General features: G+C 48.6%; 2 protein-coding genes across 2 annotated transcripts in view; one reads left to right on the forward strand and one right to left on the reverse strand.

Annotated features, from left to right (window-relative positions):
- Positions 1-17,231, forward strand: part of LOC144933209 (voltage-dependent N-type calcium channel subunit alpha-1B-like) — a 233,958-nt gene extending 216,727 nt beyond the window's left edge. Inside the window, exon 50 of the transcript XR_013636995.1 lies at positions 17,043-17,231. The gene's annotated coding sequence lies outside the window, so the exon portion shown is untranslated. The remainder of the gene's footprint in view (positions 1-17,042) is intronic.
- RBM18 (RNA binding motif protein 18) lies at positions 4,604-19,703 on the reverse strand. The gene is made up of 6 exons (XM_078857858.1): positions 19,600-19,703; positions 16,144-16,646; positions 12,916-13,042; positions 12,053-12,139; positions 9,865-9,959; positions 4,604-7,833 (listed from the first exon to the last, which is right to left on the reverse strand). The coding sequence occupies exons 1-6, from the start codon at positions 19,618-19,620 to the stop codon at positions 7,611-7,613; spliced, it is 1,056 nt and encodes a 351-aa protein (XP_078713984.1). The 5' UTR covers positions 19,621-19,703; the 3' UTR covers positions 4,604-7,610.
- Between the last annotated feature and the right edge of the window lie 1,544 nt (positions 19,704-21,247).

Here is a 21,247-nt window from a genome sequence, read left to right on the forward strand (position 1 = left end):
CGATGTGTGACGAGTGGGGGGGGGGGAGTTGAGAAATGTGACGTCACATCAAAATGCGCAACTTTAAATAAATCTAGACAACACGTTCTACTTAGTTAAATAGCCTTTTTAATAAATGTTTCTCCTACAACATCAGAGTGCAGCGCCACATTAAATACGCACTACAATGACAATAGTTTAAAGCGATTGGAAGCATGTTAGCATGTTTTATTTGGGGGGGGGGGGGCAGAGCTTTGTGACGTCATATTTGAGGGGGGGTCTGACTTTTTGTGACGCCGTGTGACGAGGGTCAAAAAGTCGCGTGACGTCATTTATGGACGGCCCCTCGTTCGCTCGAGTGACCGGGGAAGTGAGCTCACTCCCTGCCACCACACTGCGTGACCCCGTTTTAAATTAAAGAGGTGAATGAAGAAGTCAACAAGTAGACCGCTATTCTCGTCTCACACTTCAGACTGTTTTAATAAACATTGTCAACTTTGGAATGTGGCTTTGGTGAGCAGCTATGAACTAAATTGATAATGATTCACATATGATAGTGAAGTGTGCGGCTTATTACTTTCAATTGAAATGAAGAAACTTGACTTCATCAAACGAAAATTGCGTAATAAATTAGAAAAGTACAAAGTATCGTTCCAATGGATTGCCGGATGAAGAACACTCCATTCCCTATCAGTCATTAAATGTTGTGTGATCATACTTCACCACGCTGGTCATGTTAGTCGTGGCCAGGAATCCAACTCACGTTGCCAGGTTCAGACAACAGTGCGCTAACCACTACTCCCACTGCTCCACCCATCACGTTTTTAACCACCTGATGAACACTATCATACACAAACAGCATAACTTGTCAATGTAGTGGTGTCTTAACGCGTGTTGGCTGATGCCCCCCATCCAATTGCAATGACCTCGACTTAGGAACACAATCAGCTCCCGTGACCCGTCCGTAAAGTCGTCTACCGAGTGGCGACGTTGACACACCGCACCAGGTACTCATTGTGTGGCTGAGTCGACCTAGGGGAGGCCCAGGACCGGTTCGGATAATCGTCACCAGTGTTGGCCGTGGACGGGAATCCAACTCGGCTGGCCGGGTTCGTGGTCGCAGCGCGGCGCACACGGCCGCACTGCCGCAGGGAAACTTGCCGGCAGGCCGCGCCCGCTCAGCGCTGATCCATCGCAGCGCCCGTGACGGGCCTCGATGCCCCGCGTGGACACGACCCCGAGCAGCCGGCACACGCCCATCGTGACTCGCGTCGCCAGGGACGGCTCCCACCAATTATGGTGCAGTGTTGAGTCTATGGTGCAGTGTTGAGTCTATGGTGCAGTGTTGAGTCTATGGTGCAGTGTTGAGTCTATGGTGCAGTGTTGAGTCTATGGTGCAGTGTTGAGTCTATGGGTAGTGTTGAGTCTATGGTGCAGTGTTGAGACTATGGTGCAGTGTTGAGTCTATGGTGCAGTGTTGAGTCTATGGTGCAGTGTTGAGACTATGGTGCAGTGTTGAGTCTATGGGTAGTGTTGAGTCTATGGTGCAGTGTTGAGTCTATGGTGCAGTGTTGAGTCTATGGTGCAGTGTTGAGTCTATGGTGCAGTGTTGAGTCTATGGTGCAGTGTTGAGTCTATGGTGCAGTGTTGAGTCTATGGTGCAGTGTTGAGTCTATGGTGCAGTGTTGAGTCTATGGGTAGTGTTGAGTCTATGGTGCAGTGTTGAGACTATGGTGCAGTGTTGAGTCTATGGTGCAGTGTTGAGTCTATGGTGCAGTGTTGAGACTATGGTGCAGTGTTGAGTCTATGGGTAGTGTTGAGTCTATGGTGCAGTGTTGAGTCTATGGTGCAGTGTTGAGTCTATGGTGCAGTGTTGAGTCTATGGTGCAGTGTTGAGTCTATGGTGCAGTGTTGAGTCTATGGTGCAGTGTTGAGTCTATGGTGCAGTGTTGAGTCTATGGTGCAGTGTTGAGTCTATGGTGCAGTGTTGAGTCTATGGTGCAGTGTTGAGTCTATGGTGCAGTGTTGAGTCTATGGTGCAGTGTTGAGTCTATGGGCAGTGTTGAGGCTACGGGTAGTGTTGAGGCTATGGTACAATGTTGAGTCTACGGGCAGTGATCAGTCTATGGGCAGTGTTGAGTCTATAGTCAGTGTTGAGTCTATGGGCAGTGTTGAGTATATGGGCAGTGTTGAGTCTATATTCAGTGTTGAGTCTGTGGGCAATGTTGAGTCTATGGGCAGTGTTGAGTCTATGGTGCAATGTTGAGTCTATGGTGCAATTTTGAGTCTATGGGCAGTGTTGAGTCTGTGGGCAATGTTGAGTCTATGGGCACTGTTGAGTCTGTGGGCAGTGTTGAGTCTGTGGACAGTGTTGAGTCTATAGGCCGTGTTTAGACTTGGGGTAGCAGTGCTGCTCAATGTAGAGTACTTTTTTTTCCAGTGGAGATGTGCAAGGAGGGAGAAGAATTGAAAGCGGAATTGGGCGCAGGGAGGAGGGAGAGAGATATAGAGAAGATAGGGAACGAAGAGGATGCGAGGAGGTTGATGGAAGCTGAGAGAGCGAGATGAGGTGGGACAAGGCCATGAAGAGATTTAAAGTCGAGCGTGAGGAATTTAAAAAGACAGCGGTGAAGTGAAGGGAAGCCAGTGGAGAGGGGAAGTGTGAGAATTAAAGAGAATTAACTGAAGCCTTTTGAATTTGTTGCAGGGCAGTGAGGGCAGAGGCAGGGAGACCAGGACGAAGGGAATCGCAGTCATCCTGACGGGTGAAGATCACAGAATGAGCCGCGGCTTTGGCGGCGGAAACTGAAACGAGATGGCGGATTTCGCTGATGTTGAACCCTGCCGGCAAGACGACGTTGGCAAGGAGAACTGGAGTGGTTTCACCTTCACCATCGAAACCACCTTCTTCAGATCCCACCAACACCGCACAATGTAGAACAGTTCGCGGTTCTTCTCAATGGACTGTGCTGCAAAAAAACATCCCCGGGGGCTTCAAGAAAGGTTGCGGACCCTGTTGGACTCCCAAGTGCGAGACCTTGGCTCGGGCAATCCACATTGGATACGTTTGTATCTTTAACTTCGACGTTTCGCTAGTGACTAAATTCCAAATGTTGTGGGTTTACTCTCCAACACACCGGTGTGCCGGAAGCAGTAGAAAATTGGGACTTCTTGTTTACGTGACAAACCTTACCGATTGTCTTTGTTGGGTGGTAGCGGGTAAACAAAACATTTATATTTACGCGATTTAACCCCCCCCCCCCCCCAAAAAAAAGTTACGAATAATATTGGTTGCGAAAGCCTACTTGTTAAATAGGCAATTTCATAAGAACACTCGATCACTTTTTCCACCACGGCTGCTGAAGTCGCTGAGGCGGTCAAGGGCCTCCATAGGGGCAAAGCTGCTGATGGTGGACGAGATTCGCCCAGAGTTATTGAAACCACAGGACAAAGTTGTTGCATGGAAGGCGAGTCCAGTACCTCTGGATTGGAAAACTGGGGTCGTGGGTCCCTTTAAAAAAAAAATGGGGACCAGAGGTTGTGCTCGAACTACAGAGGAACCACCCTCATCAGCGTCCCAGGTAAAGCTGATGCCAAAGTGCTGGAGAGGAGGCTCTACCCAGTGGCCGAGCCTCAGATTCAGGAGGAAGAATGCGGATTCCGTCAGGGTCGTGGAGCAATGGACCAGCTCTTTTCCCTCTCACAGATGTTCCAGGGGTCACGGGAGTACGCTTCTCCAGTCGACCTCCGATTTGTAGACTTGGAGAAATCATGTGACCGTGTTCGCCACCATATTTGTGGGAGGCACTGCGGGAGTGTGATGTACCGGTGCCGCTTTTGTGCGCTATCCGATCCCTCTATTCCCGGAGCGAGAGCCGTCTGTATTCTTGGTGTTAGATAAAAGTTGTTTCACTGTGGGTGTTGGACTCCGCCAAGGATGCGTTTCGTCTCCACTCTTGTTTGTGATTTTCATGGACAGGATATCAAGGTGCAGTCGAGGTATGGACAGCATCCAGTACGGAGGCATGGAGGTGGCGTCACTGCTTTTTCAGATGACGTTGCCCTCTTTGCCTCGTCAGTCTGTCATCTCCAGCGTGCACTTGAACGGTTTGATGCCGAGTGTGAAGCAGCCGGGATGAGGGTCAGCACGTTTACATCTGAGGTCATCGTTCTCTCCAGGCGATGGGGGAACAGCTGCCCTTAGTGGAGGAGTTTAAGTACCTCGGGGTCTCTTTCGCAAGTGATGGTAAGTGGAGGCGGGAGATCGGCTGGCCGATCGGTGCGGTGTCTGCAGTGTTGCGGGCACTATCGTTCCGTGGTAGTGACGCAGGAGCCAAGTTCACGAACAAAGCTCGCGTTTACAGGTCGATCTACATTCCCACCCTCACCTATGGTCATGAGCTTTGGGCAATGACCGAAAGGATGAGATCGCAGGTACAAGGGGTCGTATTGAGGTTTCTCCGCAGGGTTGCCGGGCTCGCTCTCCGTGATCGGATGAGGAGCTCGGTAATCCCGGAGAGCCACCGAGTCGAGCCGCTGCTCCTCCGGATCGAGAGTCAGTTGGTTCGGGCACCGAGTAAGGATGTCCCACGGTGGACTCCCCCGGGACCTCTACCGGGCACGTACCACTGGGAGAAGACCCCGGGGGCTGGCACAAGACACGCTGACGGGACTACGTTGGTCAGCTGGCCTGGGAACGCCTGGGAATTCCTCAGGAAGAGCGAGAGTCTGTCGCCAGGGAAAGGGAGGTCTGCACCGCCATACTCAACACGCTGCCGCTGCGACCCTCGCCAGGACAAGCGGATTGAGAAATAAACGAACACTCGATCACTTTCTGTAAACCAGTTTCCGGCAAATGGAAGTAAAAAGATCTCCAGGGTGTGAGTGAAACAACGTGACAAAGACGGAAACGGCACACTTATTCTAAGCCTTGTTTACTGACAACTATTCAAGTCTGCCATTACAAAATCATCATCTGAATTATATACACGTTTCATTGCTTCTAAAATATTCACAATTTCATTCATCTATCCCTTTAAACGACTTCTTCACTACCAATGTACTTGTACAAAGCTAAAGCTATAGAAAGAAAGAAAAGCAATGCATCCTTTCTCAATCGGCGATATATAAAACCTAAAACATTTAAATTAAAAATCCCAGCCAGGTTCAACTCAGCCAAACAGTTCTCCCGGGTCAATAATGCGGATGTCCCCGAGTGGGTAGCAGGCAGCCTTGATCAGTTCTATTAGGAGAATGGCTCCCATCAAATCGATGCAACATTTCCATCGCCGAGGGTCGCAATCTGAGAGACGATCACTGGCTCACAGCGAGTTGAGCATGGAGACCGTTCGGCATTTGGACCTAAATATTTCATTCTAACCTTGAGCAGTAAAATATGTAAACTGTTAGGTATAATTGGTCTATGCATCTCGAATACAATCTATCTTTTTTTTTAAATAGTCAAACTATGGAACTGCTAAACTCAAACCTAAAGAGAAATTCCATTAAAAACAATCTACACCAAGGCTTTTGTGAAATCAATGTGTGACTTATGACCTATTGTTAGACAAAAAAAAGAAGCAAAACATTAAATTAAACAACTGACATTTGTGGAGCAACAGACAAAGGACAGGCGTGGCAGGTCGTGGGACGGGAAGTTAACTGGAATGGCAGCAATTCGTGATAAACTCGTCAATTTACACAAGGGTGTTTAGTAGGCTGATAGAAACATGTTGGGCTATGGCTCCTCAACATTGCAATGTAACGCAGATGCCAGCGAACAGCAAAGCCTATCTCGTGCCCAGCGTCGCGTCCTTTCCATCAGATCAGCGCCCATCGGGACGAATGAATATTCGCTGCGTATTTAGCAAGAGCCAGCATCGCCTCGCTTGCTCTTCGACCTCACTCGCTCCACCGTCTCCCTCGCGTGTGGCTCTCGGACATCCCCAAGTGTATGGGCTCCTACTCGAGCTCGTTCTTGCGACGTCCGAACCAATGCTGTGCCAGCGTATGACACGTAAAAGTAGACGTTGCTTTATTGCCGCATTTATTATTACATTTTTTAAAATCCATCGAGGAGAGAGGGCAGCCGGATGGGGAAATCTCGGCACTGCGACCACCTGAGATCGGCCAGATCTTCACACAGGGGGTTAGTCGCGTGGTTCTGAGTCGGCGGCTCTTGCGAGCCGGCGACGGCTGTCCTGGCTGTTCCGAGGGTGTGGGGCGACCCGGGGAGGAGATGGCGCTGTGGACATGTCCCTCTCACCAGGGCTGGCCGCCTCTCTCTCGCCATGCGTCGCCGGTTTCCCCCATGTTACTTAGCAACAAAAGTAAACGTTGCGACCTTTTGTTACCGAAGCGTAAGCGAGACTATAAGCCGACGTCTAAGATTGTAAATCCAGCTGCTGGCTCCAGAGCACAGTGTGAATCACCCCTGCACTCGGGAAGGACGCTCGCTCGCCCGCCGTGGACACGAGTTCACGAAGCGCCGCACCGTTTTTTGCGGCTGACACATCGGCAGTGGGGTTTGGCTCGAGATAATGAATCGCTGTAAGGTGACATCTGCCGGTGTCAACTGTGGTGCGTTAGTAGTGCTGCCATGTGTATTGGGGATTTACGCGCTGGGTAATATCCGACACGTGCACTGACTGCAGGTACAAGGGCCGATCAAAAGGTCCAGCGGGCTGACACAGTGTGTGGTTGAAAGTGCAACAAATGGACCCCTGTTATTTTACAAAGACTGAACAAATTTTTGTGTTAACCATAAATGCAAAAATATAAAAAGACGCAGACATTTGTAGAAAACTCACTCGCTAGACCTGGTTCCCAGTGACTTCTATATCCGTCCACAATCACCGTATCATTTGCGGAGAAAATAAGGTAAGCAGTCTGTGTTCGGATTTAGACTCAAAACAGCTCAAGGCCTGGCAAAGTGTCGATTTAGTGCACTGCACTTTCAGGCAGTCGTGTAGACAAATTAGATCGAGGTTGGTCAGCACCTTCTATGTCAGGCTACGAACGTTTTGATCAACACTCGTATGGATGCGCACACACAACCCGCACACACCTGTACACACAACCACATGTGTGTGCAAATGTGCGAGGGTGTATGCAAACAACCGTGTAGGTGTGCTCGTGAATGCACAGTACATGCTCGTATAATGTGCATATACGTGTGACACACGTGCAAAACGGACGTGTGTGTGTACATGATCGTGCTCATAGACGTGTGTGTGTGTGTGTGTACGTGTTCATGTAAAGACGCGGGGTAGGAGGAGTGGGGGTAGGGGAGTGCGGTAAGGGAGTGGGGGTAGGGGAGCAGTAGCGAGCTGCGCTACGAACCCGACGACCCGAGTTTGCTTCACGCTCTGAACCAGTGCTGGGCCTCCCCTGGGTCGACTCAGCCTCAAATGAGTCAGTGGTGCCGTGTGTAAAATATCACCACTGGGGAGACAAAGGTGGTCGGGCGTGGTGTTGGCCACCTAACCAGTCGTTTGCCATGTCAGCCTTCAAAGCACTTGCCCTAACAGTCTGTTTAAGGATATATGGGGGATCTTTGTCTTTGTTATGATCTTGCCAATACACATGTGTGTACATGTCCGTGCTAATAGACGTGTGTGTACATGACCGTGTTATCTGCGCCCCCCGCGGGAGTAATGCGAGCGGTAGGGGGCCCCCCGGCCTCGCCGGTCAGTCCACGGCCGCCGCTCGGGCCTGCCCCCGTCCGCGGCGTTGCCCGCAACTCGGTTGATGTAGAAGAGGGGGTTGGACTCCGGAGAGGGGCAATACTCCATGTCGGGGTTCTCCTCCATCATCTTCAGCTTCGCCTCGATCGCCTGGATCTTGGCATTGATGCTGCGCGCACGCAACGACAAAGGGGGCGGCACTGTGAATGACGAATACGGACACGCGCACGTTCACACGACGGGTAAGCGTAAAGGGGCAGCCCCGCAACTGCTTGCGCTCGCCGCTGCCGGCCGTGAGGGTGTCCTCGCTCGAGGGAGCTCTCAGGAGGTCATTGGTCTCTTCTTCCATGCCGACCAAGACGAGTCCAGCGCAGGGATAATTTACAGTGTGCTACCGCTGAACTCTTGTGGTCAGAGTTACAGGAAAACCACCAATGGCTGTTCACTTGAAATCACAACCAGTACTTCTCCAATGGCATGGAGGCTTTTGCGAGCAATATTGGCCAGAATTGTTCCGTTGTTCTGGCTGTCGCCTGATGAGGCTGGTTGTTGTAAATACAGGAAAAGCGTCACGGTACTCGAATTGTAAATGTTGTAGTGGGTTTACTCTCCAACACACACCGGTGTTGCTGTACTAGTAACGAATTGGCATGTTTTGTTCACGTGACAAACATTACTAATTGGCTGTGTCGGGTGGTGGCGGGTTTAATGAGAAATGTATATTTACACGATCTAACCCAAAAAAAACTCAATTATGAACTGTCAATGATATTTATAAATCAAACAACTGCAGATCACATGAGTTGCCTCGCTGCTAGATTGCTAAACACGTTGGTTTGTTGACTTCAATGATCACCGGGCCTATTTAGTCTACAAATTGAAAATCTAACCAGAGTGCCTACTTCTTACATGAACACGTGGCAGGCGTGGCTATTTCTTGCACAATCGTGGAATGAAAGAATCGCCCCCCCATTGTGAGTGTGGTGAAGTGAAATCTGCTCGTCGCATAACATGACCGCTTACAGACAAGGTTACGCATGCGATAACATCCAGCAACCCCTGATGGCCATCGGATGGATCACCACCAGACTCAACACAACACAGCCGTTTCGTCAAACGAATTACGAGATACTCCTTTCATTAACGGCGAGTGCCGAGAGCTGTGCGTGAATAGCAGTGCTCAGTAGAGTGACGAGTCGAGGGAGACACGGTTCTGGTCAGTGCAGAGTGATGAGTCGAGGCAGACACAGTCCTGCTCAGTGCAGAGTGACGAGTCAAGGGAGACACAGTCTATTCCGTGAACAATGGATCGAAAAAAAATTGACAAAAGAATAGAAATTTAATGGCATACTTTTCAGGCCCTTTTTCAAAGCACATGTGAAGGGCCACTACCTAAAACGTCTCATGTGGTGTTTGTTTTAATCTATCCTACATTTTTTCTTTCAAGGCGACAGTGCTGATGTTATTTGTGCTTGTGCGCCACTACTGCCGACGCAGGCCCACCAAATAATTTGGTAGAAAGGGGTCGCTTGAGCTGGTCAGAGTCAATCCTTTGACAATCACTGAACAACACACAGTTTCACCTCTTCTTTTCAAAACCAAAATAACCTTTTGTTCTCAATTCAAAAACGTGTTACCCTTACCTAGGACAACTTTCATCGTGCTGTTTGTTGCTGGCTATTTATGTTTTGTGATTTTGGGACTGTGCTCAACAATTGTGTGTAAAAAAAAAACTGGTTTATTGCTCATGGTGACATGGTCAATGTTCAACTGCGCACATTAATGCGTACAGGTTAAGTGGGTTGACGTTGTTTCTTGAAAGCCTCAATTCCAATACAGGAGCTGTTGATTAATTACATATTTCACCTGGAAAATCCCATCAGATGGAAAATCTCATTTGCAAGGATGCCCAGTTTCATTACCTAGACATCTGTGAAACAGAGCTTCATAGCTCATCGGATTCCTCCAGTATTCAGATTCTGATATGTACTTTGATTTATTGAATATACTCTTTTGTATCGTGACGTTTTAACTTCGTTGCTTTCATCGGCAAAAGTCCAAGCCCCGTGGACGCCGTTTGGCACGTTGCGACGGTGGCTTCGGTGGCTCGGAGAAGACGGTGGACTGAGCGGGAACAGAAAAAGGTGGCTCACTCGGCGAGAGCGCGTACGTGACCGCATACAAATCTCCGCACACGCACCTGAGGCTCGTCTGTACGGGGGCTGGCGGCTCACTGGTCGATGGCTCCAAGCTTGTCGGCATGACCACCTCCTTCTTTGGATACTCATATCCTTGCTGCACATTTCACAGAAAACACGGAAGGTTCCATTCGTGAGACAAGTCATCGAGTTCATAGAACTCTATAACAAACCGCCGTAACTTGTTTAGATTCTCATGCATTGCACGCGTTCAGGTGCACTTCTGCGGCCGTCTGGAACGCTCTTCCTCCCGGTAATACGGAAGCCTCTGGAGCTATGCACTTTTAAACGTAAATTTAAAAGTTATTTCTTCAACACTGCTTTATGTGTTTAGTTTGTTGTCCTTCCCCCGCACCACCGATGAGCACGGTTGGCTACATACGGTGCGAAAGAAGTTCAACCTTCATACATACAATGTAATCATTGCAAGCAAACTCTGCACACGCTCGCTGGCAACACATTTCCGAGACGTCTGCAAGTTGCAGGGTGGGTTGTCCCTTTCACCGCTGAATCTCGGAACGAGCAAGAGGCTCCGCATTAATTTTCTTCAGAGAGGTGTAGCAGCGCCGTTGTTTTTAAAGACATTGTTACTCACCGCAGAGAGCCGTCGCGACACGACCGCCGTACTCTATGACAGCTGGTGCCAAACTTTGCCACACACCCTCCCGCATGGTTTTGTGGGAGCCTCGGTACCGATAAAGTTATTTTATATTTTCTTCCGGTTTGGTTTTGATGGACACGTACATCATTGGAACGGAATCGGAAGAAAAACCGACGACGTACGTCATTGGAGAGAGAAAGGGTTCAAGTAATTTGCAGGTAATTTGTCAACACTGCGATGTTTGGTCAATGCCAGTTAATAATGTTTTTAGTTTTGTGTAAATACCAAAATATTCCAGATGCATTTTTTCCCCAAGTATTTTAAAGCAGAAGTTGGTGAAGCGTCTTAAATTGTCTTCCGCAAGATGTGTGTTTTAATCTAGTTGTTCAGCCTCCTCTTAAATACATAAGCACAGAAGAAGACACCCACAACCATCCATTCAGAATCATCGTCCAGAAGACATCACTCCCTGGTTTAAAGCGGCATGTTCAGCATCATCTTGTGGAAGGCAGCTCTCCAAAGGACCACGTTGTCACACACTTACATAAAACACTTCCTCTCTCTACTCTTTGGTTCTTTCGGTAAAGTCACGAAGGTATAAAATAAAATAAATCACGACGTTTCGATTGCAACACAAGCAATCATCATCAGGTGGGAAAACCACAGCAAGAAAATGCTTTGCTGAAGTGGGAGAGAGAGTTGCCGTGTTAAGAGGTTATATAGGTAAGAAAGGGGGAGGAGCAAGGGGGGAGAGGGATGGGTGAGGGTGTGGGGTAGGGGGAGGGCGAGCGCTGCGTGGTGTAGTAGTACCCGGTAGATATGAAAGACGACAACCACTACAAAGCAGTTAGGGTTTTACCAGGTTAATAACATCCTTCCAATGATTGCTCCCTCTCTCTTTAAAAATACTCCGCAGTTTGGAGCGTGTCTTACTTCTCCGAGCCTCTTATAACCCCAGAACTGTGCACGTTCGTGTGTGTATACAATCACTGGTTTTAGCGCAGTGGTTCTCAACATTTTTGCTATTGCACGCGGCCCCCCCCAATCAAGACCACTTGTGTCCCAACTTCCGGCCTGGACATATGTGCAACTGCGTGCATGTGTGCGTCACCGGGTCATCTACACGTGCCTCCACACGTCTGTTGTGGCACGGCTCGGCTTCTGCAGCGGAAGCACAACCCGTCACCTCCCGGTGCTGCGGTGGAAATTGGGTTGTTGCCGCTACGTCAGCGCTCTTCGTGGCGAGGCGCGCTGGCCACTGGCGGTCCCTGGTGGCCTTTAGTGCGGCCCCTGACGTGAGGCCTCCCCGACAATACACGAATGTGAAAACACCCCCCTTGCAAGCGGTGTGGCGGCCCTCACCACTGATGTCTTATCTGGCGGAAGTGGGCCCCCCCCCCTCTGAAAATTAGTAAAGAATACCGTGTTACGTAGTGCCGACGTTCTGCACGCACGTTTTAAATTTCCCCTGCACGTCAATCATGCCACAGACTGCGCCCCATTCCCCCCCCCCCCACCTAAAGGACTTTTTGCGTTCCGCTGGTTGAGATCCGCCATGATTAGTGAATGCCAAAAGCGCGGGCACTCACCGCAAACTTTGCATGTGCCCAGCGGACGACAAGCGGGCGTGAGAGAGCCAGCTTCCCGTTCAGGTGCTGTATGGCACGTTCCGCTTCCTGACGGCCATGCACACACACAGAGAGATCGCAACGAGCCACAACGCGTTACGACGCACTCCACCATGCACAGGGTTAACAGACAAGCGGTGGTAGAAACTGTGCCGGTACACAAATTAAGAACACTGAACGCAAAGGACCGGCACATTTCAGAACCGTTCCTATTCTCTATTCTTCTCGTCAAGGAGCATTAACCATCACGCAAACTCCGGTCATCCTCGCAACAGCGGCTTCTGGCCAACCATCGAAAATAAGACGGCCACTCCATCGCACGCTTTCACATGCGCTTCTGAGAACCGTTTGGAACTCTCTTCCTTCCAATGTTAGGAATCCACTGGAGCGACGCACTTTTAAATCATCATCAAGATTGAAAACTAATTTCTTGAGATGTTTGACGCGACCCGTAGTAAGTCACATCATGTGTGAGTGGTGGTGGCAGTGTGTACGTATTAGTAGTAAGTCACACTGCATGTGTGTGTGTGTGGCTGTGTGTACATATTAGTAGTAAGTCACGGTGCGTGTGGTGTGTGTACGTATTAGTAGTGAGTCACACCGTGTGCGTGTGTGTGTCTGTGTGTACGTATTAGTAGTAAGTCACACCGTGTGTGTGTGTGGTGCGTAGCTGTGTGTCTGTATTAGTAGTAAGTCACACCGTGTGTGTGGTGTGTGTACGTATAAGTAGTAAGGCACAGCGTGTGTGTGTCTGTGTGTACGTATTAGTAGTAAGTCACAACGTGTGTGTGTGTGTGTGGCTGTGTGTATCTATTTGCTCTTACCGGTCTCGTCTCGTAGTTCACAAAGCAGTATCCTCGAGGCTGGCCTTCCAAAGGACCCGATTTGTGGAATAAAAAGTCAAACTCCTTGATGTGGCCAAACTTTTGCAGGATCTTCAACAGGTGAAATCTGTCGCGCGCAAACAAACGCACGCGCAGGCATAATGAATACAAACGCGAGAAAATGTGCTCGCCAAAGTAGAAGCGTGCATACCGTAGTCCGTGAACCGAAATAACTGTTAATCGAACGTAGTAAAAACAAGTAACAATCACCGAGTCTGCAAGAGAGCGGTCTTCCCTGTCAAAACAAAAAACACAATGTGAACAAAGCCAGTCGAGGTCTGAACGCTTATAAATGGTGCGTCGCTGATTGGCTGAGGGCTTGGCTCAGCCCCGCTTACGAGCGCTCCGATTGGCCGAAACTGGCACCACTTCGTGCATAACGTAAAACCTGCCGTTAATCACAATAAAAAAATTAGTCTCAACCATGGGGAGGTCCCTATGGGAGGCGAAACATTAATCGGAAAACCGTTAACCAAAGTTACTGTTAACCAAGGGACTACTGTACTCTTAAGAGTCAGTCTAAAACTACACATGCGTTAACAACGGAGCATGCAGACAAACGACAAATACAAAAGTGTTAAATTATGCCAAACAAGATTGACAGCCAGAGGCACCACAGCAAGCCACGGGCTGTGCATGGCGAAATAATCCACGTTTTAGGTCGATTTCTAGCAGAATGTGAATAGGCAGGCAAACTCTGGACCTGTTTGTGGGACGTGTGGCACGATTGATTACGCCACGTGCTTGACACCATGTGTACATCTTATCTTATATTTATATAGCGCTTTAATCCAAAGCACTTTACAAGGGTTATGAGTGGTACAATTAGGGTAACTAAAAGTGATACGGTGAATAGGAATGGGGTATGAGGGTGGTTAGTGGGTACCGGAATTATGGGGGTGCCCAGGGAAGGATGGGCCAGGGAAATGAGGTGGAGGTCTTGAGGGAGGAGCCGTAACTAGACAGGGAAGGTGCTCGCTGCTTTATATGGAGGGGAAGTTTGTGTCAGTGCAAGGGGGCAAGTAGGGAAAAGGAGCAGAAACGACGATTGTGCACAAGGAGAAGGGGGGACGGTTAGGAGTGGCAGGAGAGATCAAGAGCGGAGCAGGTGGGAGGGGACACAAACCGAGATGAGGGAAGCGAGGTAAGGTGGGGCAAGGCCATGCAGAGATTTAAATACCAGCGTAAGGAGCTTGAATAGACACCGGGTAGATGGGGAGCCAGTGTATTTCTATAAGAAGGGCAGAGGTGCGGGAGCAGTGTGGTAGGTTGTAAATTAAATGTGCAGACGCATTTTGGATCTGTTGTAGTGGAATGAATGCATATTCTGGGAGACCGAGCAGGAGAGAGTGACAGCATTCTAGCTGAGGGAACGAGTGAGTGTATTAGTAGTTTGGCCGCCGACTGAGGGATGAGAGGGCCTATTTCGCGAATGTTGACAAGGTGGAAACGACAAGTGCGGGTGATGGCGGAGACGTGAGAGGCGAGGGAAAGGAGGAGTCAAAGAGGACACCAAGGTTGTGGGCAGAAGGGACAGGGGTGAGTGAGAAGGGTGGGAAGGTGATGGTGGGGGTGCGTGGAGGGGGAAAGAGCAGCGGGGAAAAAGAGAAGCTGGGTTTTAGAGGGGTTCATGACGGCAAGGAGGTGAAGCGACATCCAAGTTTGAAGGGGCGGTTAAGCAGGCGGAAATGCGAGAAGAGAGGTCTGGAGTGCAAGTGGAGAAAGAGGAGAATATTTGGAAGTCGTCGGCGAAGAAATGGTGGAAGACGTAAGAGGAGGAGATGAGTGTTTCGAGAGGAGAGACGCAGAGAGAGAAGAGAAGGGGAGCCCAAGACAGAGCCTTGGGGAACACTTGCTGTGACGGGTGAAGTAGGGGTGCAGGAGGAGTGATTGAAGGAGACCGAGGATGAGCGTGAAGAGAGAGAGATATGATTGGAGCCAGGATAAAGCAGTGGCGGAAATGCCCAGACCTCCCCTTCAGTTTAAGGCCACATCTCTTTTCTCTCGCCCACTCTCTGCCCTTCTCACACCCCCTTGCCCCATTCACTTCCTTCCCTCCCCTTTCATGGTCATTCATTTCTCAACCCTTGCACGCCCCTGCCAACTAATTCATTTTGAAACTACGTAAATCGCCTTGAGCTAAGGCGCTCTCTATAAACGTAAACATAGATTGGATCAATCCCAAAGGAGAACCGCCACCATGCACATCGCGAGCGTACGATTCTGTGCACCTGCATATGATCCGTAAGCCCTAAGCGGTGAGAGTGAAGCAGAGATTTTGGTCTCCAATGAGAGGCATCGACTTTGATTAGGCACCTCTGCAAATATCAAATCAATAACATCTGCCTTTGGTCAACCCATGCCACGGGGATTATTTTACCCATACGTCACAACGCCGGCTAGACCAGGCTGGTGGAGACGAGTAAAAGAAGTGCGGTATAACAATGGATATGGACGCACCTCCGATTAGCACGGTTGGCTACGTAGAGTGCGAAAGAAGTTCAACATACAGTTGATCATCGATTATCCGGCACGCGATTATTCGGCAGTTTCCAACAAGATCTGGCGGTCCCGTGCCGAACCGGCAAAACCGGCAAAATCGCTCCAAAGACTGTACCCAGTCTGGCGATAGGCACCGCGTGCTTCACGAATAAAGTAGCTGCATTTGATTTCAGTGTTAAACGTGAAATAAAGAACATTATACACTACATACAACAATGAAAATACTGCAAGTATATACATGCAGAGTCTTCGAGATTGCAGTGGTAAGTACGGTACAGTAAATACAGTACATTTGAAAGTAGGATGTTTATTCGTCTATTTGTATATTTATTCATGCCAATTTCATACAGTAAACAAATTTAAAAAACCTACAGACAATGTTATACAAGAATGTGAAAAAATAAGCTAAGTTGATGATAATAATGATGATTAGCGATTACCTGGCGTTTTTGAAAATCCGGTGCTCCGTCCACCCCAGATAATCGATGATCTACCTGCCATGCATGCACGCGTGTGTGTGTACGTGTGCTGCACTCGTATGCACGCGTGTGGGTACGTGTACTGCACACGTATGCACGCGTGTGTGTGTACCATGTGCTGCACACGCATGCATGCGTGTGTGTGTACGTGTGCTGCACACGTACGTTCGCCCAACGCTCGACTCACTCCGTGACCCGCAGGTCGATGTTTCCAATCCACAGGCGGTGGCTGCTGCGCTCCGCGGCATCGAGAAGCAGCATGGAGGCGTTGCTGATACGCGCCGCGTCCCGCGCGGTCATCATCACCGCGTTGCTGCTGCTGCTGCGCTCGCCCTCTGCTCCGGCCTGCAGCGCCCGGGAGCCCTCTCCTCCCGCGTCACCCTCAACCTCCGCAACTTTCCGCTCGCAGACAGCATCTGCACTGCCGCGCTGCGCGTCCCCAGACTCTTCGCTTAGCTTGCGAGAACCGAGCGAAGGCTGGGACTCGCCTTCTGGACATTCAGCCGCTTGGGATTCTTTTTTGGAACGCTGCTGAAGGCGTGACTTTTTTGCGGAAGCATCGTCGTCCAAAGGCTGGGATGCGTTGCTTAACTTCTCCGCGGGCTTGCCCTCGGGTCGGTGATCAGGTGAAACCGTCGATTCTGTTCTGGATTCTTGCGGTGCCTTCTCAGGCTCCTGTAAGGACGCATCCTGCATGTACACGTGTCGCAATGATGGAGCACATCAACTGACATAAACTGCTGCATGATTTACATTGGGGAAAAAAAATACAACTCAATCATACGCACACAACATAACCCATGTCGGACCCTCCAAAATTAAAATAAATAAGTCATATATCCCATGACACATGTAAAACACAACTGATTGTACCTGTCAACATGATAAACTTAGAAATGACTGCACCCTTAACGAGGCTGGAGAACCAACGGAGGTACGGTTTTCCCGCGGCGCGTTTTGACATTTTTTAAATGTATAAATGCTCCGACTCATCAAAGCCTCAAGTGTGGGGGGGCCTTTGACCCTTGCTGGAAGAGTGAATTATAAAGAGGAATCGTAGAGGCTGCGAGAAGTAGGAGGTACCAGAGGTGTGGACTCGAGTCATGTGACTTGGACTCGAGTCAGACTCGAGTCATGAATTTGATGACTTGCGACTCGACTTGGACTTGCATAACAATGACTTTGTCCCACCTATGAGATGTGGACTCGAGTCATGTGACTTGGACTCGAGTCAGACTCGAGTCATGAATTTGATGACTTGCAACTCGACTTGGACTTGCATAACAATGACTTTGTCCCACCTCTGGGAGGTACACCAGCACATTGTACGGTTGAAATAAAATAATACAACCGCAGCAAAGTCCTCGCTTAACGCGGAGGGGGGGGGGTTGCGTTCCTGCAAATTGCTGCGTAATTTTGCTGCTCGTAAGGGATAACGGTGGCGGTGCCATTCCAAATGTTTATTTTATTGTTTATATTTGACAATACAAAGGTTAAACATTTTTACTTTTACATTTGTTGCGTTTATAAATATGCCATGTGTGACAGTCATTTATTTAAATACAACTCTCGATTATCTGCGTGCGGTTTATCCTATTTGCATATTAACCGTGCACCTGAGATTTTGATATAAATTAATAACGCATGGATTTTCCCTTAAGCCCAAATTAACAATCTAAAAACAGTTATACATTGTTAGTCTTGGAAATGTTTATTACAAGTAATGTGCTTAATCCGAACAAATGTTGCTCCGGTTAATCCGAGATCCACGTGATCGCCCCTACAGTACAGTAGTTGCCATATATTTACAATGGTGGGCAGAGTTTGATTGATGTTGAGTGGCGTGGCTCTGCTGCTGTCCACTTAGTGGGCGCAGTCTTCTGCTGGGCGGGAGCAGGAAAGAGTCATCACCAAGCACGCTCATCATCCATCGGTCGGTCCATTGTTAGCGTTCGTTCTACATGAATTTCAGTTTGAAATTGTCATTTTGAGAGATTTATCCGATAATGTATTTTGTGAGTTTAATTTACGAAAACTGTGCGATGGCAGAGAAACGCAAGCGTGTTGTTCTAACTTTGAATCAGAAACTGAATGTTACACGTAATTTATTAGACATAACTGATTTTTGGAATAGAGATCTGCAAAAAATGTATATGTTTCTATTATTATCCGTGGCCATCCTTCCCGTCATTAGCACGGATAATCGAGAGTCTAATGCGTAAAGTGTATAAGAGAGAGAGAGATGTGGCGAGTGAAATAGATGAGGGGGTGGAGATGACGCTACGCACAAAAAGACGCCGGAGCAGAGTTGGGAGAAAGAGGAAGGCATGCCGTGTATCACAGCGACTATAGTACCACTACTACAGTGGTATAGTACCACTACTACAGCGCTATAGTACCAATACTAGTGCTATAGTACCAACTCACAGCATTACAGAACAACGCTGCCAACTCACACATGGTAACGTCTCACATAAGGTAAACGTCTCGCCCAGGGTAACGTCTCGCACTCTGTGAAGTCTCACACATGCCAACATCTCACACATGGTAACATCTCACAGAAAGTAACATCATGGGACCTCCTTTGCCAGTACGAAAATATGAGAACGTTTTCCCCTTTTTTTGGGCAACAAAACAGTTGTGTTAAGATGTTAAAACACCAAACTGAAACCTTTCACAAGGAATCATGTCTGCATTAACCACAATACTTGTGGTCAGAACGCAAAAAAGGGGAAAACCTATTCTCATATTTTCGTACTGGCAAATGAGGTCCCATGATGTAGTTGCTCACCCCGAGCTCTCATTACTCTGATAGTGCTTGTCTTTGTGATGTAAGTCTTTTGGCGTCCTCTGGTCTAACACCTTTTGAGACGAGGCTCCAAAGAAAGCGGTCTCTGGTGTGCACCAATCAGTTTCAAAGACAATGCATAGATTATCAGAGTGTTTTTTGTTTGCATTCTGACCACAAGTATTGTGGTTAATGTTGACATGATTCCTTGTGAAAGGTTTCAGTTTGGTGTTTTAAAATCTTAACACAACTGTTTTGTTGCAAAAAACAAGGGGAAAACCTATTCTCAGAAAGTAACATGTCACACAAGGTAACATCTCACACATGGTAACGTGTCACACTGGGTAACGTCTCACGCAAGGTAACATCTTGCACATGGTAAAGTCTAACACATGGTAACATCTCACATAAGGTAACATGTCACACAAGGTAACATCTCACACATGCCAACTTCTCACACAAGGTAACATCTCATACAAGGTAACACGGTGTCCCCCAGGGTAACGTCTCACACGAGGTAACGCGGCCTCCCTCAGGGTAACGTTTCACACGAGGTAACATCTCACACGAGGTAACGTCTCACACGAGGTAACGCGGCCTCCCCAAGAGTAACATGTCACACAAGGTAACACGGTGTCCCCCAGGGTAACGTCTCCCCCAGGGTAACGCGGCCTAGCCCAGGGTAACCCGGCCTCCCTCAGGGTAACGTCTCCCCCCAGGGTAACGTCTCCCCCAGGGTAACGCGGCCTCCCCCAGGGTAACATGGTCTCCCCCAGGGTAACGTGGTCTCCCCCAGGGTAACGTATCCCCCAGGGTAACGTGGTCTCCCCGGGGTAACGCGGCCTAGTCCCCCACCTGGCTCCGCGAGACGCTCATGGCGCCTGCTCCTGTCCTCGCTCCTCGCCACTGCGCGGCGCGTTCGCCGGGCGTGACGTCATCAGCGCCTCGTCCCCCCTCCCGTGACGTCATCCGCGCCTCTTCCTCTCCCCAGTGACGTCACCCACGCATTTTTATAGCGACCCACCCCCCGTACGTGACGTCACCCGTTCCGTTCCCCCGTGACGTCACCTGCGCTTTCACTGTTCGCCAAGTTCAAGTGCATCGGTATCACCCTGTGAGCCATTCGGCTCTTGAATCGGGTCCAACCGCAACAAACAAAAAACAAAAACATGAACAAGAAAACAAAGTGACTATGTGACTAAGTGCAAACAGAAAATCCAAGAAAAGACAGCAAAATATTGCAGAAAAAGCACCGTACACAAGTTCAAGTTCATGTATTAGGATAATTAGGTATAGCCCTGTGAGCCATTCGGCTCTTGAATCGGGTGCAACCGCAACAAACAAAAAACAAAAACATGAACAAGAAGACATCTTAAAGTGACTGTGTGACTAAGTGCAAACAGAAAATCCAAGAAAAGACAGCAAAATATTGCAGAAAAAGCACCGTACACCCACGCTGTGTGCAAAAATCCCAGTGGGATGCAAGTCAAACAACAACAACCACAAAACAACTTAGATTAAGGCCATCATTCTTACTCCGTACTACAACAAACAAACATGGCCAAACCAAAACAACTTTTCGAAATCACCAAAATAAAGCCATGAAAGCAGTGACACAGTGATCATAGCCAATAGAGAACCCAGAGGGCTTTCACACGTTTGCGACGTGAAACACGACGACGCCTCGTGGTGAAACACAAAACCTGCCACCACCCGACACAGCCAATTGGTAAGGTTTGTCACGTAAACTAAACGTAACAATTAGTTACTAGTGCAGTGTGTTATTACAGAGGCGCACACACTATTGTTGAGGCAATGCGTTTAATAAACAACCTTACTAATCACCGAGTTCTACAGTGTGGCTATACTGTTCCTAGACTTGACTTCAAGCTTTCGTGACTGCAGGAATTCATCTTCTTTGGGTCTTTCGTTAAAGTCACGTAGATAGAAAAAATAATAACTATAATAAAAATGAAAATAAAGTGAATACGAAGGGAGGGGTATTGAGAAATGTGACGTCACATCACAATTTCGTAACTTTAAATAAATATAGACAACACGTTCTACTTAATTAAATAGACTTTTTTTTAATAAACGTTTTCTCCTACAACATCAGAGTGCAGCGCCACATTAAATACGCACTACAATGACAATAGTTTAAAGCGATTTGAAGCATGTTTTACTTTTGGGGGGGGGGGGCAGAGCTTTGTGACGTCATATTTGAGGGGGGGTCTGACTTTTTGTGACGCCATATGACTAGGGGGGGGGGGGTCAAAAATCGTCCAAAATCGCGTGACGTCATTTATGGACGGCCCCTATGTGTGTTAGTGTGGTTTTGTGTTGTGTGCATGAACTGTGGTGTGTGTTGGTGTGGTTGTGTGTGAACTGTGGTGTGTGTGTTGTGTGTATGAACTGTAGTGTGTATGTTGGTGTGGTTGTGTGGTGTGTGTTGTGTGTATGAACTGTGGTGTGTGTGTTGGTGTGGTTGTGTGTTGTGTGTTGT

This window comes from Lampetra fluviatilis, chromosome 6, assembly GCF_964198595.1.
Source record: "Lampetra fluviatilis chromosome 6, kcLamFluv1.1, whole genome shotgun sequence".
NCBI lineage: Eukaryota > Metazoa > Chordata > Hyperoartia > Petromyzontiformes > Petromyzontidae > Lampetra > Lampetra fluviatilis.

Excerpts from the sequence above, each read along its gene's own strand:
- RBM18 (XM_078857858.1), bottom strand. The coding sequence starts at position 19,620 with ATGAGCGTCTCGCGGAGCCAG. Across the intron at positions 12,140-12,915 it reads TGAACTACGAGACGAGACCG|GAAGCGGAACGTGCCATACA; the intron begins GTAAGAGCAAAT and ends CATGGCCGTCAG. Across the intron at positions 7,834-9,864 it reads CCCGTACAGACGAGCCTCAG|CATCAATGCCAAGATCCAGG; the intron begins GTGCGTGTGCGG and ends GCGTGCGCGCAG.